This window comes from Nerophis ophidion, linkage group LG03 (genome assembly GCF_033978795.1).
Source record: "Nerophis ophidion isolate RoL-2023_Sa linkage group LG03, RoL_Noph_v1.0, whole genome shotgun sequence".
Lineage (NCBI taxonomy): Eukaryota > Metazoa > Chordata > Actinopteri > Syngnathiformes > Syngnathidae > Nerophis > Nerophis ophidion.
Genome location: NC_084613.1, coordinates 25,604,266 through 25,620,891, shown reverse-complemented (window position 1 = coordinate 25,620,891; position 16,626 = coordinate 25,604,266). Strand labels below are relative to the sequence as shown.

Sequence of the window (16,626 nt, the reverse complement as noted above, 5' to 3'; positions counted from 1 at the left end):
ATGATCTTGACTGAAAAGGACATCATACAAGTGTGCTTAGGCCTTTCCTCTCACCACTCCTCCGCATGACTAATGTGTGCGTTTGTGTGTGCAGACGAGCAAATGCACTTCGGAGGAAACGGGATCTCCTGTGGGAAGAGGTTGGTACACTACACCAAAGAGAACCAGAGGAGGTCAGGGCACCCCCAAGCGCAAAAAACACACCAAAGTGGCACACAAAGCTGTCTTTGTAGAGGACGTGACACACTCACCATTGCATCTACACTGCCATTCAAGCATTTAAAGCAGTATTCCATCAAATAGACGCCGCTGCTGTCGGAGGAGGGTTTGTCCCGCAGCGTTTTGCAAAACTACACAGTCAGAGACTCCTCTTCAGGTATGCACTATTCCTTGTTCAACAGGTATAAAGATGGCGATGTCATGAGTGCCCACATGTTGGCTTGTATGGATATTTCTCCTAGAGTTTTGCAACTGCCTCAATGGCGGCTGGTGTCAGGAGGATGGCGTGTGTGACTGCGCTCAGTTCCAGGCCCTGGGAGACCGCTGCCAGATTAGTAAGTCAAGTGTGATACAAATGATCAATATGGCTCATGAGGATAGACTACTTTAAAATGAAAGCCAACATCTCACAACACAATAGTGCCAGACATTTTATAGCGCATGCAGAGTTAGCTGCTCATGTCACTTTAAATGCAACTATTGTCTTTTTGAAGAGTTATAAAAAAAATACACTAGGAAATTGCCTACACTTACTTGCTTACCTACTGACCAGTTTGACTTTTGCCAAGTAGGGCAACATTCGTTTTTTAAACAACAAACTAGTGTTGTCCCGATATCAGTATTTTGGAACCGTTACTAAAATTTATTTTGATACTTTAAAAAAGTAATAATAATGAGGACCACAAAAAAAATATATTGGCTTAGTTTTAACAGAAAATCTTAAGATCAAGCATACGGCTGGAGTGAAACATGCTTAGCAACTCCTCGTCATGCAGAATATTTCTAATAAACGTCGTGGATTTGCCGTCATGGAGGCAATGAATAGTGATTTAGAAGTAGCTAAAACACTGCAGAATGCGACTGGACATTAGCTGCTAGCTAGCCATGTCTTAAAGCACCTCTTCCGGTGGGCGTTTCAGTGTTAAAACTACTTTAAGAAATTAGTATTGCAATTGCGTCATATTTGATCATTACACGCTACTGAGTGTAATTTGCAAACATTTTCTGTGGTGGAATTTTTTAAATAAAAATTAATGTGCCTTGGCTCAAAAAAGGTTGAAAAATACTTGCCTAGAGGGCGCTAAATTTTCTATGTATTTTACACAGTATATCCCGGCCTCCCACCGCTCTTCCTACGTAATGATGTAATCACATATATACGTAAAACATGCTCATGCATTAGCTTTAGGTGTTGTTAGCTAATAATAGCAATTTGGATAGCTAGCTTTAGCTGTCATTGAATGTATATTCAATCATAACAAAAAATTACTGCAAATTGTTTGTTGCTTCTCTTTGACTGCTTTTGTATGTGTGCACGCGCTCCTTGCGCATACGTGTTGCCGAGAACGGGTGAGAATTTATTTGGGCCGCCAAATTTTTTTGACATAAACTTTGTAATTGTGAAAAATATAGACACTTTTCAAAAAAATGTGTTCTGTTAGACCAGTAAAGGTAACATAAGTTGGCCGGTGGTGTTCTTGTTAAATTTTTTTACTTTGAAAAATGTCACTGTGGACAGCCCTTTTAAAAAAACACTGTTTTAACTGCTTCACACAACTTTTTTGCAGACTTTTTTTTCTTGAATTAATCTGCTTCGTCTTTTCCGCACATTATTCGTCACACACTCAATGATTGGAAAAACAAAGTTATGTTGATATTTAGCTATTAGCTAATGCTAGCAAGTAAGACCAGAGGTTTTGTTTAGATGTTATTGGTTCACTGTGACTAGCGGTCATGGGGAGGCTCAAAACCCAAATTCCAGCTTGCAACCTACAACATAACTGTAGCGGTAAAGTCCTAAACCAGTGGTGTCAAACTCAAATACAGAGTGAGCCAAAATTTTAAACTGAACAAAGTCGCGGGCCAAGGGTGAACAAAGTAAACTTTTAATAGGGACCCAAACAAGTATTGCATTGAATATTGAACAAGCGAGACTTACATAACTTTATAGTGACATGCAAAATCGAGTTTCAAATAATACTAATAATTTAAAAATAGCAATGGCATATCAAATCAAATTTAAATAGAAATTGAATGCCTCTTTTCTATTTGCAGCCTTCTCAGGTAAATATCAAAATAAACTTTTCCCACAGGCTAATAATACATTTTTATATTGTAGCGTCCAGGAAGAGGTAGTGCTGCAAGGGGTTCTGTGTATTTGTTCTGTTGTGTTTATGTTGTGTTCTACAATTCCTGAGAAGGAGCAGGATGAAGAAAATCTTATAATTTCCTGCCTCCTTTGACATAATACATTATCTTACTTCATGAATATCATTTAAGCCGACACATACATCCAAATGTAATGAAACAATCAAAAACAAAAAACACAAGAAAAACAGAACAAGTGCAAAACTTCATAAAGTATAAACCAAACCAAGAAAATAATAGTAATAATATAATATACACCTCACGGAATGATACAGAGCAAACACAAAACCAGACAAAAAATAAGTAAAATAATAAATAAAAAACAAAATGTAAACACTTATGGCTGTCCATATGATCTTATTGTTCTATCTTTATATATTTTTTTCAATTGGAATATATTTTTACAGTTTTTTATCTCGTTGTAAAGAGAATTCCACAATTTTACCCCCACCACTGATGTACACATTTGTTTTAAAGTTGTCCTTGAATATTGTTGTTTGAAATGACCTTTTCTTCTATGCTCTGTATTCTCAGAAGTGATGACAAACATTTTTTGTAAATTTGCTGGTAATGTTTTACTTCTAGCCTTAAACATGACACACAATGTCTGTAGCTTCACTAGCTCCTGTAGTTTCAATAGTCCAGAGTTAATAAATAAAATGTTAGTGTGTTCTAAGTAATCTACTTTATGAATAATCCTTATAGCTCTTTTCTGTAATTGATACAATGCCTTTATGTTACTCTTATATGTGTTCCCCCACACTTCCACACAGTAGCTGATATATGGCAATATAAGTGCACAATACAATATGCGCATTGCCCTATAATCTAACATATATTTTACCTTGTTTAATATAAAAAATACTCTTAGACATCTTTTTTCGTACATGTGCAATATGATATTTCCATGTCAGACCGTCATCCAGTATCACTCCTAATAATCTAAGTTCAGAAACCCTTTCAATATCAATTCCATCTATTGACAGTTTGATGGTGTCCTCTCTTTTCCTCTTACCAAAAATCATAAACTTTGTTTTTTTTACATTTAATGATAATTTGTTGACATCAAACCATCTCTTAAGTTTAATCATTTCCTGTTCAATAAGTATTGATAACGCTTTTAAGTCATGTCCCGAACTATAAAAGTTGGTGTCGTCCGCAAATAAAACAAATTTCAATAACTTTGATACCTCACATATATCGTTAATATAAAAATAAACAATTTAGGTCCCAAAACCGAACCTTGTGGAATTCCACATTCAACCCTCATTTGTTCAGATGTATTACCCAAAAAATCCACAAACTCTTGTCTATTATCTAAATAACTTCTTAGCCATTCTAAAACTACTCCTCTCACACCAAGTGAATGCAACTTGGACAATAATATATAATGATCTATAGTGTCAAATGCTTTTTTAAGATCGATAAACACACCGATATTGTATTTCCTATTATCAGTTTCTGTTGCTATATCCTCCATTATATTAATTACAGCTGAAGCAGTGGATCTATTAGTTCGGAATCCATACTGGCTCTCACTCAACAGCATGTTCTTCTCAATAAAACTGTCTAAATTTTCTACAAATATTTTTTCAATTATTTTAGAACATTGTGACAGCAGTGACACTGGTCTGTAATTAGTAAATATATGTTTATCTCCCGTTTTATAGAGTGGAATTACTTTTGCTACCTTCATTCTATTTGGAAAAGTCCCCGTTTGAAAAGAGAGATTAAAAACATAACATAGAGGTTTGATGATACAGTCAATAGTCTTTTTTACAATTATCATGTCAATACCATCACTGTCTGTTGATGCCTTATTTTTCAGTTTTGTTACAACCGATAGAATTTCTTTTTCACTAACATCTCCTAAAAGCATGGAATGTAGCACTTTCCTTCCCCCTCTCCATCTACTCTGTATATCTTTATGTTCTTCAATACTCTGCCAATTTGGGTCCAACATTCACAAAAAAAGAATTGAATCCATTTGCTACTTCTTTCATATTTGTTATCATCTTATTATCCTCATTGATAAAATAGCTTGGTGGGTTTGTAGGCCCCGATATTTTACCTATTACCTTGTTCAGAATATTCCAGGTTCCTTTAATATTGTTTTTGTTTTTTTCTAGTAAGTTATTGTAATAGTCTTTTTTAGCTTGTCTCATTATTGTTATCAATTTGTTTTTGTAAACCTTATATTTCGTTTCAGCATCCTTTGTTCTTACTTTTATAAAGTCTCTATAAAGTTTGTTTTTCTTTTTACAAGCATTCTGTAGTCCCTTTATAATCCAAGGCTTTTTATTGTAGCTGTCTCTTTGTTTCCATACATTCGGACAATGTATTTCATACAATGATAAATAAATATTAAGAAAAGCCTCATATGCAGCATTTGCCTCTCCCACATACACCTCATTCCAGTCTGCTTCAAATAAGTCCTTCCTAAATTTATTTATTGCCTCTTCAGTCCTTTTCCTTGTATACCTATGGGTTTTCTCCTCCCTCTTTCTATACATTTGACAGTCATAAGTAAGAAACACAGGTAAGTGGTCACTTATATCATTAATTATTAATCCACTTTTTATATTATTTTCTATGTCATTTATAAAGATGTGATCAATTAATGTTGCACAATTTGTCGATATTCTACTGGGTTTGGTGATCAATGGATAAAGCCCTCTACTATATACCACATCCAAGAATTCTCTTGTTGATTTATTTCTGGGTGAGCTTAGTAGGTCTATGTTATAGTCGCCACACATGACGAATGTTTTCTTTTCCTTTACCTTACACAGTAATTCTTCCAGACTATCATTAAATGCTTCTACCTTAGACCCAGGTGTCCTATATAAACACGTAACAATAACATTTCTCTTCTTTTCTATGTCTACCTCCACAGTTACACATTCAAATAAATCATCGATTACCGTTGTCATACATTCGACAGGTTTACATTTCAAGTCGTAGTCAACAAACAGGGCCACACCTCCTCCCTTCTTGTTTTTTCTACTACTGTGATACAACTTATACCCGTCAATGGAGAAGTCAATACCTCTGTCTTTACCGATCCATGTTTCAGAAAGTGCTATTATTTTGATTTTGCTGTTTAAAGTCTTCAAGTATTCGTCAATCTTTGAGAAAAATTTGCATATAAGCTTCTGCAGTTGAAATGTATTAAAGAAAATGTATTATCTAAGCTAACATTGTCATTAAATTGTTCCTCGGTGTAGTAGTCACAAGTAGCATTGATTGAGTTGAACAGATGGTTATCTGGGTCAACATCATATTCAAAGTCATGTAATTTATAGTCCATGTATTCAGCTCTTGAAGACGCTTGATTCTCAGTTGTCTCACCTTCTCGTCGCGAAGCCTTCCCCATCTCCAGCCAAGGATGAGCCATGTCAGTCATACGCCTAGCAGGTCTCATCTATATTGATCCAAGTCACGGAGCTCTCGAATCGTGACAACTTTGGCTTTTTCATATGGTCCATTTAGCCGAATCATGATTTTACAGTTTCGTGTCCATGTTGCTTGTATATTGTTTTCTTTTCTGATGATGCGTGCTTGTCTTGCAATGTCGGTGTTCTTCTTTGTAAGATGTTCATTGATGTAAACCCCAGTTCCTTTCAGCTTCCTTCCCTGCCGTAGTAACTCCGTCTTATGTTTTCGATTCACAAACCGGATCACAATGGCTGGGTTGGTTCTGCTGTCCTTCCTGGGGTTAGTATGGCACGCCGAAATGCTGCCACTTCGAAGAGATATGTTCTTACTTGTAAAAAAGTGAATTACTTGCAGTTCAAGTGTCTCAAGTTCGTCTGCCGGGGCCTCGGCGTCCTTGTCAGCGTCCCTGCTGCGAGTCCCGGCCACTCTTGCATACGTACGATGTTTGGTTTCCAGTCCGCTTATAATCAAATCGTCCATTCTGGTGTATTGTTTAAGTTCGTCAATTCTTGCTTCTAGGTCGACAATTTTCTTGTCTTTCTCCTTGATGATGTTTTTTAGCATTTTGATTTCGGTCAACAACTCCATTAGTGTGTCTTGCTGCTTGGCCACTGTCCTTACATCTTCCGACAGGGAGGTGATAGATTTTCTAATCTCCTCCAAGTCTTCCTCGAGTTTCTTGTGTTTTGCAGTCATTTTCTTGAATCACGCCGGCTTTTTTACTCACAGTAGGTAAACAAGTCACTCTTCATCTTCTCCGGAGAGGAAGCTGCGGTTTGTGCTTTCATTCACCTTAACGTGAAGTTGACGAAGTAGTTACCATTGCCCTTGCTTCTGGACTGTTCGATCGCTTGTAGGTAGTCACGTGATTATATCCCGGAAGTGAAAACCAGCGGTAGTTACAGTGCGGATGTTCTCCCGAAATTTGCTTGTCATTCTCATTTAGTGTTGGTTCACAGTGTGGCGCATATTTGTAACAGTCTTAAAGTTGTTTATATGGCCACCCTCAGTGTGACCTGTATGGCTCTTGACCAAGCTTGCATTGCATTAGCGTGTGTGTGTGTGTGTGTGTGTGTAAAAGCCACATATATCATGTGACTAGGCCGGCACGCTGTTTCTACGTAGGAAAATTAGACGCGACGAAAAGTTTTAGAGGATGCTTGAGGCAGTGCCTTTAAGGCACGCCCCCAATATTGTTGTCCAGGTGGGAATCGGGAGAAATTTGGGAGAATGGTTGCCCCCTGTGATTTTCGTGAGGGGCACTGAAATTTGGGAGTCTCCTTGGAAAATAGGGGGGGTTAGCAAGTATGACAAGTATGAGTATTAGCGGTGAATGCGGTGTTACAGCGACACCGCCGCTGTATTAAACCGACGGGCCAGCTCTAATGTTAATTTGATATTGCCTCAAGGGCCAAATGAAAATACACGGCGGGCCAAATTTGGCCCGCGGGCCAGAGTTTGACACCCATGTCCTAAACTATTACTGCTACTGGTTGCCGAATATAAATGAAGCGAGTTTAGACGTGTGCAGCCAGCTAATAATCGATGTCAAGAATTGTGTCCATGTTTAACAAAAATGTTTATTAATATACAGTCACGTAAATAAAACTCACTTTGAAACAAAACGGAGAATAAACAGGAGCAAACAAATACTAGCTTGGCACTATCAAAAACTGTTGCGCCTCCACCCAGCAACACCTGAGCATGATGAAAGCCCCCACCCACAAGTAGACTGGCACTCGGCCTTGAACCAACTCCTTAGTTACATCATGAACTTTACAGACAGAAGTAGTATATGGCTCTAACAATAACAATAGGCCAAGAGACAGCTAGCATCCCGGAAAACTTGTAAGCCCTAGTACTCGTATCTCGAGGTACCACTGTATGACTAAAGCTGGATTGGAAATCATAACCAAAGATGGCTTTCCACATTTTAAAGATAATGTCAAGTCATTTACAAATGAATGTCATTTTATTTTACAAAACTGTGCTTTTACAAAGCAGATAAGATGATTCACAGTATCCACCACTCGAATTTGAATGTCAGCAAATTCAGCTGCGGGGTTTTCCTGAACCACGAGGAAAAAAAAACATTTTACCCATTGAATAAAAGATGACGACGAGAATTTGACTTCAAACATGTGTGCCTCCAACTGTGTTTAATTCATCAGTACCCAACCAGGGCCAAGATAGAGATGGGATTTGCAGGTCATGGGGTCAACACCACTATGAGACGTTTGATGGGATGTACTTTTACTTTCCTGGCACTTGCTCCTACATTCTGGCTCAGGATTGCCACTCTGCAACACCACAGTACACAGTGTGGGTAAGACAAAGTCAAATGACGCTAATCATTTCGCAGTTGTTGCTGTGTGACTCCTGTTTTGGTTGTGTCCAGATCCACAACAGCCGAGTGTGCGACGGGAGTGTATATTCCTGCCCAAGAGCGCTCAGTCTGCTTTTCCCAAACGAGGATGAGATCCACATATCTTCATACCATGTCTACCAGGGAGGACGCAGGTGTTTGCAGCGATAATTGCCTGTTCTGGAGAAGATTATCAACATTTAACTTGTATTCTGTCTTTGTCCAAAACCAGGCTCAGTCTGCCTCACACAATAGGCGGGGTTTTTATCGAGCGTCTGGCCGATTACCTGCTGGTGAAAAGTGTTTTCGGCTTCTCACTGGCCTGGGATGGAGTATCAGGAGTCTACTTAAAGATGAGCGAGGAGCACAAGGGCGCCCCTTGTGGCTTGTGTGGGAATTTCAACAATATTGCCGGCGATGACCTCACCACTGCTCGTGGTAAGGCTCACCAAAACAGTTCCCTTGCCCTTTATTAGCATCAAGTCATCTCAATTATTAACATTAGTCACTCAATACTTCAATACAAATGATCTACTGCAAGGGTTTCCAAAACTTTTGACTTGGGTCCGCATTGGGGTAAAAAAAATTGGCCTGGGGCTGAAAGCCAACTGCATGCAAAATAAGTATATATATATATATATATATATATATATATATATGTATGTATACATATATATGTATATATATATTATATCTATAATATATATGTGTGTGTTTATATATATATATATATATATATATATATATATATGTATATGTATATATATATATATATATATGTATATGTATATATATATATATATATATATATATATATATATATATGTATATATACATATATATATATATGTATATATACACATACATACTGTGTGGGTATAGAAGGCTGGGCGAAATGGCTTTTTTTAAATATCTGGATATTTTTAGGCCATGTCACTTGACACGATATATATCTCAATATTTTGCCTTAGTCTTGAAATAACCCTTGATGCATATAATCACAGCAGTATGAAGATTCTATTTGTCTACATTAAAACATTAGTGTTCATACTGCATTAATATATGCTCATTTTAAACTTTCATGCAGAGAGGGAAATCATAACTAAGTCAATTTACCAAAACTATATTTATTAAACAATTATTAAGCAGTGGCACAAATATTCATGTCATTTCAAAACAGAAAGTGCAAGATTGTCAGAGACATTTTAAAAGAAGCTATTACTGCACTTTTGTGCATGATGTCACTAATATGACAAAACAACACAAAAATAAAATGCACTTTTTGTACAGAACACCACTACAATAGTTTAAAACAAATAAAGTGCACTTTTGTGCATGATGTCACACAAGATATTTCAATAACTGTCAAATAAAAATTAGCTGCATAATAGGAAATTAAATATTGTATGTCCTTCGCTATGTGGTAGGTTATTGTGGACGTTATATCCTTCTGTTGTTGACTATTTTTTTCACACGTTGTTGATTTGGAAATGGTTGCCTCGGCATTTTGTTGGTGTGGCACCGAACAGAGATGTTGATGTGAGAAGTTTCAAGCACTCTTCATTCTCTGGCGGGTGACTTTTCAAATGATGCTACATAATAGCAGTAATGCTAATTTTTGTAGCAATGCTTTTGCCCCACATTTTACAAATTGCAGTTGTCTGTTCGACATATTCCCACTTGAAGCCAAACCACCGCCAAACGATGGACCCCCTGCTGTTTTTCTTGGGAATAAATTCTTCCTTCATTTGTTACCAAATTCGCACCTTCTTTCTCTCGTATTACCACTCGCACCACATCTAACGTTACCCATGCTGCTAGCTCTCTGCTCTGTGAGGGCGTATACGTATGTGATGTATGTAAGAAGGTGCGCTTGTTTAATGTCTCTGTGAGAGGCGGAGACAACAAAGAGTGAGAAGAGCCTGTAGTCTAATGCCTACAGCTAAAAGCAACTGCGTGAGAACGTATACTCGAATATCACGATATAGTCATTTTCTATATCGCACAGAGACAAACCTGCGATATATTGAGTATATTTGCTATATCGCCCAGCCCTAATATACATACAGATGCACGGTTACCATGTAACCGTGCATATACAAATAGTCCACAAAAAAGTTAAAAAGACATGAAAACAAGAGGGAAACTTTAAAAAACACAAAGGACATAAAATTAAAACAGCAAAGAGTGGCACCATTTCTAAATACAGCTACAAAAGTATAGCAAAACAAAAAATGAACACTATATAAAATACACAATGCGCACATACGATTGCACCATACATAGACAATCAACAAAACAACACAAAAATGCAATTTTAACACCCACATGGAGGCATGTGAAATTGCAGGACAAGTTAATATGATTACAGTAGCAGTGAAGTACACAGCCGTCATTGTTGTGGATCTGACAGCAAACAATGGCAACAATAAGTAAGCTAGGTAGATGGTTAGCTAACTAGCAAGCTTGTTTCAGTGCTCCAAAATAAATAAAAGTTAACAACTAGTGTGTGAATGTGAGTGTGAATGTTGTCTGTCTATCTGTGTTGGCCCTGCGATGAGGTGGCGACTTGTCCAGGGTGTACCCTGCCTTCCGCCCGATTGTAGCTGAGATAGGCGCCAGCGCCCCCCGCGATCCCGAAAGGGAATAAGCGGTAGAAAATGGATGGATGGAAGTTACGACCATGGTTGAGAGCACCGAAACAAGCTTGCTTGCTGTCACCTGCGTTCGTTCTCCGAGCCACGATCACTGTGTTGCTGGTCATATTTAGATAATAACTATTTGAACACTGTTAGTTCGCAACCAGTGGTAGTTCTAAAGTATTTGAGTAACCAGCGAGAAGGTGTATTTTTGACATGACACATTGTAAACAGAGGTCACGGCACCGGAAGTATGTTACAAAGGGGGCGTGGCTACAGGATAGATTTGCCAAATGGGAAACGTTTTTGAGTTCTTTGCATATAGACTTACATGACATTTTAAATTTTTATAATCTTAGTAAGTTATCTATTAAAAAAAATCTGTGGTAAATTACCTGGAACATGTGTCTAAAAGACAGCCAAAAGATGTTGGTAGCTGATAATAAATCTAAAGGTAATATAGGGTGTAGAAATGCCTCCAATTGTAGGAAATGTAGTTTTGATTTTAAAACTTTTATTTGGGGGTTTGTGTGGCAACACTAGAAATTTTCCTCTTATTTTCTCAAATGTCCTCTTTTTTCCTCAAAGACTACTGTCACCTGTGCATATACACTGAGGTGGCTTTATTTGCTCTGTGTACGAATGTGTGCCTATTGTGTGTTTCAGGCATTCGGACCAATGAGCCAGCAGTTTTTGCTAACAGCTGGGCGGTGGACCTGCCCCATGAAAGAGTCTGTCCCTCTGTAGACCTTGACTTCAGTGGACCGTGCGAGTCAGAATCAGACATGGATGTAAGAAACGACAGTCCCACATTGAAACGGAAGTTTCTTACAAACACAAAGCTGATGAGGTTTACCTAGCTACCTACTCAATAGGGGATGAGGCATGCCGATTACTATAGTAATGGGTACCGAGTTTGGTAATTTAATAGTTACCAACTGAATTAAACGGTGCCATGTTTTGATATATTTGTTGCATGTGACGTGAGTTTCGGTTGCAGACTCAGCACCGGCTCAGTCATTTGGCGGACAAACAGGCGAGGCGTATTTATAACAAACTCAGCTGCACTGTCTCTTGGTAATGCCAGCATAGCAAGCATGCCTGATGGAATGTTACCCTATCTTATTGTTTCATTTTTTTTAGTCCAACTGTACTTTCTATTATTAGTGTTTGCTTTTTTATATGGCCTTGTTGTCCTGTTGTTTGGTGCAGTTCTGTTTTTATGTCTGTGGCATTAATTGCCGCCGGGGCAAAAAATGGAAATTTACCACAAGCTACAATCTTACATATATATATACTTGTGTGTTCATCAATATGTGCTGTCCCCGTTTAAAAAAATAATGTCAAAGTCAAAGAAAGCGTTGAAATCAGCGCTAGCTCTAAGCTCATTTACAATGGATAAGCCATAGCCCTGCTACTGATTAGTATGAGTGATTTTATCTGACAATTTCAACACGGAAAATTTGACTAAGATTCATGTTACCATCAAACAGCTTGTTGTACAACACTTACAGTATAAACACTTTGTAGGACTCAACAAAAGACACAACTGGCACATTCAATTTAATGGCAAAGAATTCTTCTTGACTACGGCAACACATATAGGACAAACTGAAATTAATTCATACTTGCAAATGAGACTCCAAAGTGTAAGAAAACAGGGTATAACAAATGACCAACACAGCTATTATTCTCAGTTCATTGTTAAATTAAAAACATTTATTTTATTATTCAACAAGTTAACATTTATTACCATATAAAGTACTGTAAAGCGCTGTTGAGTACCAGTATCGATTCCAAGGTACCGGAAATTGATACCCCATCGATTCAAATTTGAAAGTTACTCATTCCTAATGCTAGTACAAGAACATTAGGTAATGGATTTAATTGAGTCAGGTGTTTTTTTAATTTTTTTGTCCCTAACTGATTGTCATTAATTGGTGTTTTGGAATCAAGATAGGGAACCCTTAGGCTGCATTCACACAACACTGTCGGAAGTCCAATTCTGATTTTTTGTTGTCAAATCCGATATTTTTATGTAGTTGTTTACATTACAAAAAAGGCAATGTCTAATGTGAATGCAAACTGACCCGCATGCAGATATGAGGTCATGATGTCACACGTTAGTGTTTACAGAAGTAATCACGGCTTTAATTGTAGTCTGTCTAAAACCTGGCGCATTAGTGGCAATTTCGAGGATTTCATGCAATAGAAGTTAACATTTTCTAAACTGAATTATAGAACATTAAGGAGGGGGGCAAGTATTTTGGCTCTGGCAGTTGACGGGACATTTTACTTTCACGTCTGCACCGAAGAGCGTGTCGGCGAACAGTCGGAGCCGAGAGTGGTGGAACAATGACCTGAGTTCCTAAAGAAAACATATTTTCACCGGTTTTCTGCTCATCTGTCAACTATTTATTATTCACCCTCTATTTGGTGAAGAATTATAAAGTTAATTGTTTTTTTATGACGTTTTGGTTAGGATGAATACAACTGCAGCACGGGAGCGTTTACACTGCAATCGCATCACCTATTTTTGATTTATTTCTACATACAAAAGAAGCCTGGAAAAATTCCAAATTGCAATGTTCTCATTGACATAAACACATCTGATACAGGTCACATATGGGCGAAAAACAAAATTTAACTGCAATATGAACCTTGGTGTTATAAAAAGAAATAAAAAAACAAGGTTCTTTTTTTTCTTGCCATATCCAAATTTTTACGCTTAGGGGGTTAAGTTGTTTTTCTTCATTCTGAGTGGTATGGTTCTAAACGTGCTGCATGTGTACACAGACTTCTGTTGTGAATAAAGCACTACACTAAAATATATACAAAGAAACCCTTTTTGCAGTTGTTTTATCCAATAAAAAACTAATTGGCATTGATAAAAACTAAGAGTTATTTGTGTGTTTCTCATGTACGCATATCCACTTCAAAGCTGGAATGGACTACAGTACATTCCTAATAGTGAAGTGGACTGTGTAGTAAGCGCATGTAAAAATTGATTACATTAGGTTTTAATGAGGGTTTTATTTTAAATAAAAACAAAATAAAGGACATTTTGCAATGTCTGCATCATTATGCTCTTCATGTTTGCAGGATGCCATCGAAAAATGCAGTGCCCTTCTCTTCTTCCCCTTTCTGTCCTGTCATGAGAATATTGATCCTCATCCATTTGTGGCCAGCTGTGTCTCTGACCTCTGTGTGTAAGTCAAATCTACCTCCTCTGCCCTCAATAGTTGGATGCTTTTTCTATTTTTAGTACAGATTGCAGATTTTGTAAAAAAAAAAAAAATGACAGGCTGAGCCAATGCTAATTTATGCCTTTTAATGCTGACAATTTCTTTATTTTTGGTTTCCCGGATAGAGGCGGCTGGCAGCTAAATGTGTGTGTTAATAGTTATCACCCCTGTTTTGGCAAATAAATCAGTCAATATACAAAAAAAACTACCCAATTAATTATTGATCTAATCTTTCTAGTATCGATCGTATGGTATACTGATATTCTTATTGACAATTCAGTTACGTATAGATGATTTTAAGATATATATATATATATATATATATATATATATATATATATATATATATATACACATATATATAAATATATATATACACATATATATATGCACACACATATATATATATACACACACACACATAGATACACACATATATACATATATATATATACACACATATATATCTAGGGGGGGGGGGGGGGGTTGCCCACATTTGAGGTCCTCTCCAAGGTTTCTCATAGTCACCATTGTCACTGGCGTCCCACTGGATGTGAATTCTCCCTGCCCACTAGGTGTGAGTTTTCCTTGCCCTTTTGTGGGTTCTTCCGAGGATGTCGTAGTCGTAATGGTTTGTACAGTCCTTTGAGACATTTGTGATTTAGGGCTATATAAATAAACATTGATTGATTGATTAATTGATTGATATATATATATATATATATATATATATATATATATATATATATATCCTAAAATCATCTATATGTATTGGAATTGTCAATAACAATATCAGTATACCGTATGATCGATTCGAGAAGGATTAGATCAATAATTAATTGGGTCGTTTTTATTTTTCTTGTTTGCAAATTTAGGGAAAGAGACCTTGGACACGAGGCAAAAAACAAATTTTGATTTCAATTTAAATGTTTTGCTTTTTTTTAGTGATGGTGTAGTACTTTATTTTGCGCAAACAATTGTTTGTAATTAAAGCGAATAGTTTAAATATTGTGTCGGTATTATTACAATGACAATTGCACTAATTTTGAATAAATTAAAAAAATAAAACTTAATATATGTTATCGGAATCGTTAGCATAAAGCCAAAATTGAAACACACCTAATTTTAAGTAGGCTAGCCAGGTAACAGTCCAGCATAGCATCACTTGTTGATGAACTCCACAGGAAGTTGACTCATTTCTCACACAGATCTGATGACAAGGAGACATTTTGCCGTGCCTTGGTGGAGTACACCCGGGCCTGCTCTCATGTGGGATATCCAGTGAGGGAGTGGAGAGATAGCTTTTCTTCCTGCAGTAAGTTTTCTCTGAGTCTTGACAAAAAAAAAATATATATATCTGTCCTTCTCATTTTGTAAAACTGTGCGTGAAGACGACGGCTGCGAGGAGAGCTTCGTCTACAGAGACTGCATCAGCTGCTGCCCCCCCACCTGCACCTTTGAAAAGGAGTGCCTTGGAACCAATCTGCATTGCCTCGATGGCTGCTACTGTCCTGACGGTAGTGAGGAAACAAATATTTAGACATAAACTGTTACAGTAGATTGCTTGCATCATACCCAGAGGTGTTTTATATTTAAAAAAATACCCCTGTTTACGGTAATTACATTTCAGTTTTAATACACTTACCTGCACAGACATGCATGATTTTACTTTAATTTGCATATAAATCCATCAGCCAGCATTTATTCTGTTCTTCCCTTTAGGGGGGAAGAGTCCACCTATGAAATGATAGGAGGTGAATAGTTTAAAGGCCTACTGAAACCCACTACTACCGACCACGCAGTCTGATAGTTTATATATCAATGATGAAATCGTAACATTGCAACACATGCCAATACGGCTGGTTTAGTTTACTAAATTGCAATTTTAAATTTCCAGTGGAGTTTCTTGTTGAAAACGTCGCAGAATTATGACGCGTGCGCGTGACGTCACGGACTGTCAGGAAATATTACCGCAGCGCTATTTGTGGTTAAAAGTCGTCTCTTTTCATCGCGCAATTAAACAGTATTCTGGACATCTGTGTTGCTGAATCTTTAGCAATTTGTTCAATTAATAATGGAGAAGTCAAAGTAGAAAGATGGAGTTGGGAATCTTTAGCCTTTAACCACACAAACACATGGTAATTCCTTGTTTAAAATTCCCGGAGGTGAAGCTTTACTACGGATCAGAGCGGTCAAGCGAACATGGTTCCCGACCACTTGTCAACCGGCAGGTTTCGGTGAGAAAATGGTGTTGAAAAGTCGCCTCTTACTGTGGAGTTTGCGCCGTCCTTGTATCTGCCGTCGACTTCCCTCAGACACTGGCCTCAAGACACCCGTGGGCACACCCCTCCGACTATCAGGTACTATTTAATCTCACTAAAACACTAGCAACACAATAGAAAGAAAAGGGATTTCCCAGAATTATCCTGGTAAATGTGTCTAAAAACATCTGAATCCGTCCCAATGCAATCACCTTTTTTTTTAAACTTTATTTTTATTTATTTATTTTTTTTCTAGTCCTTCGCTATCAATATCATCATCCACAAATCTTTCATCCTCACTCAAATTAATG

General features: G+C 37.3%; 1 protein-coding gene across 1 annotated transcript in view; it reads left to right on the top strand.

Annotated features, from left to right (window-relative positions):
- The window catches only part of otogl (otogelin-like), an 82,951-nt gene continuing 66,325 nt past the window's right edge, over positions 1–16,626 (top strand). The window contains exons 1-11 of the mRNA XM_061893773.1: positions 1–30; positions 95–238; positions 304–376; positions 462–554; positions 7,977–8,131; positions 8,204–8,325; positions 8,403–8,608; positions 11,476–11,600; positions 13,912–14,018; positions 15,263–15,369; positions 15,446–15,571. Coding sequence (XP_061749757.1) covers positions 1–30; positions 95–238; positions 304–376; positions 462–554; positions 7,977–8,131; positions 8,204–8,325; positions 8,403–8,608; positions 11,476–11,600; positions 13,912–14,018; positions 15,263–15,369; positions 15,446–15,571 — 1,288 coding nt within the window. The remainder of the gene's footprint in view (positions 31–94; positions 239–303; positions 377–461; positions 555–7,976; positions 8,132–8,203; positions 8,326–8,402; positions 8,609–11,475; positions 11,601–13,911; positions 14,019–15,262; positions 15,370–15,445; positions 15,572–16,626) is intronic.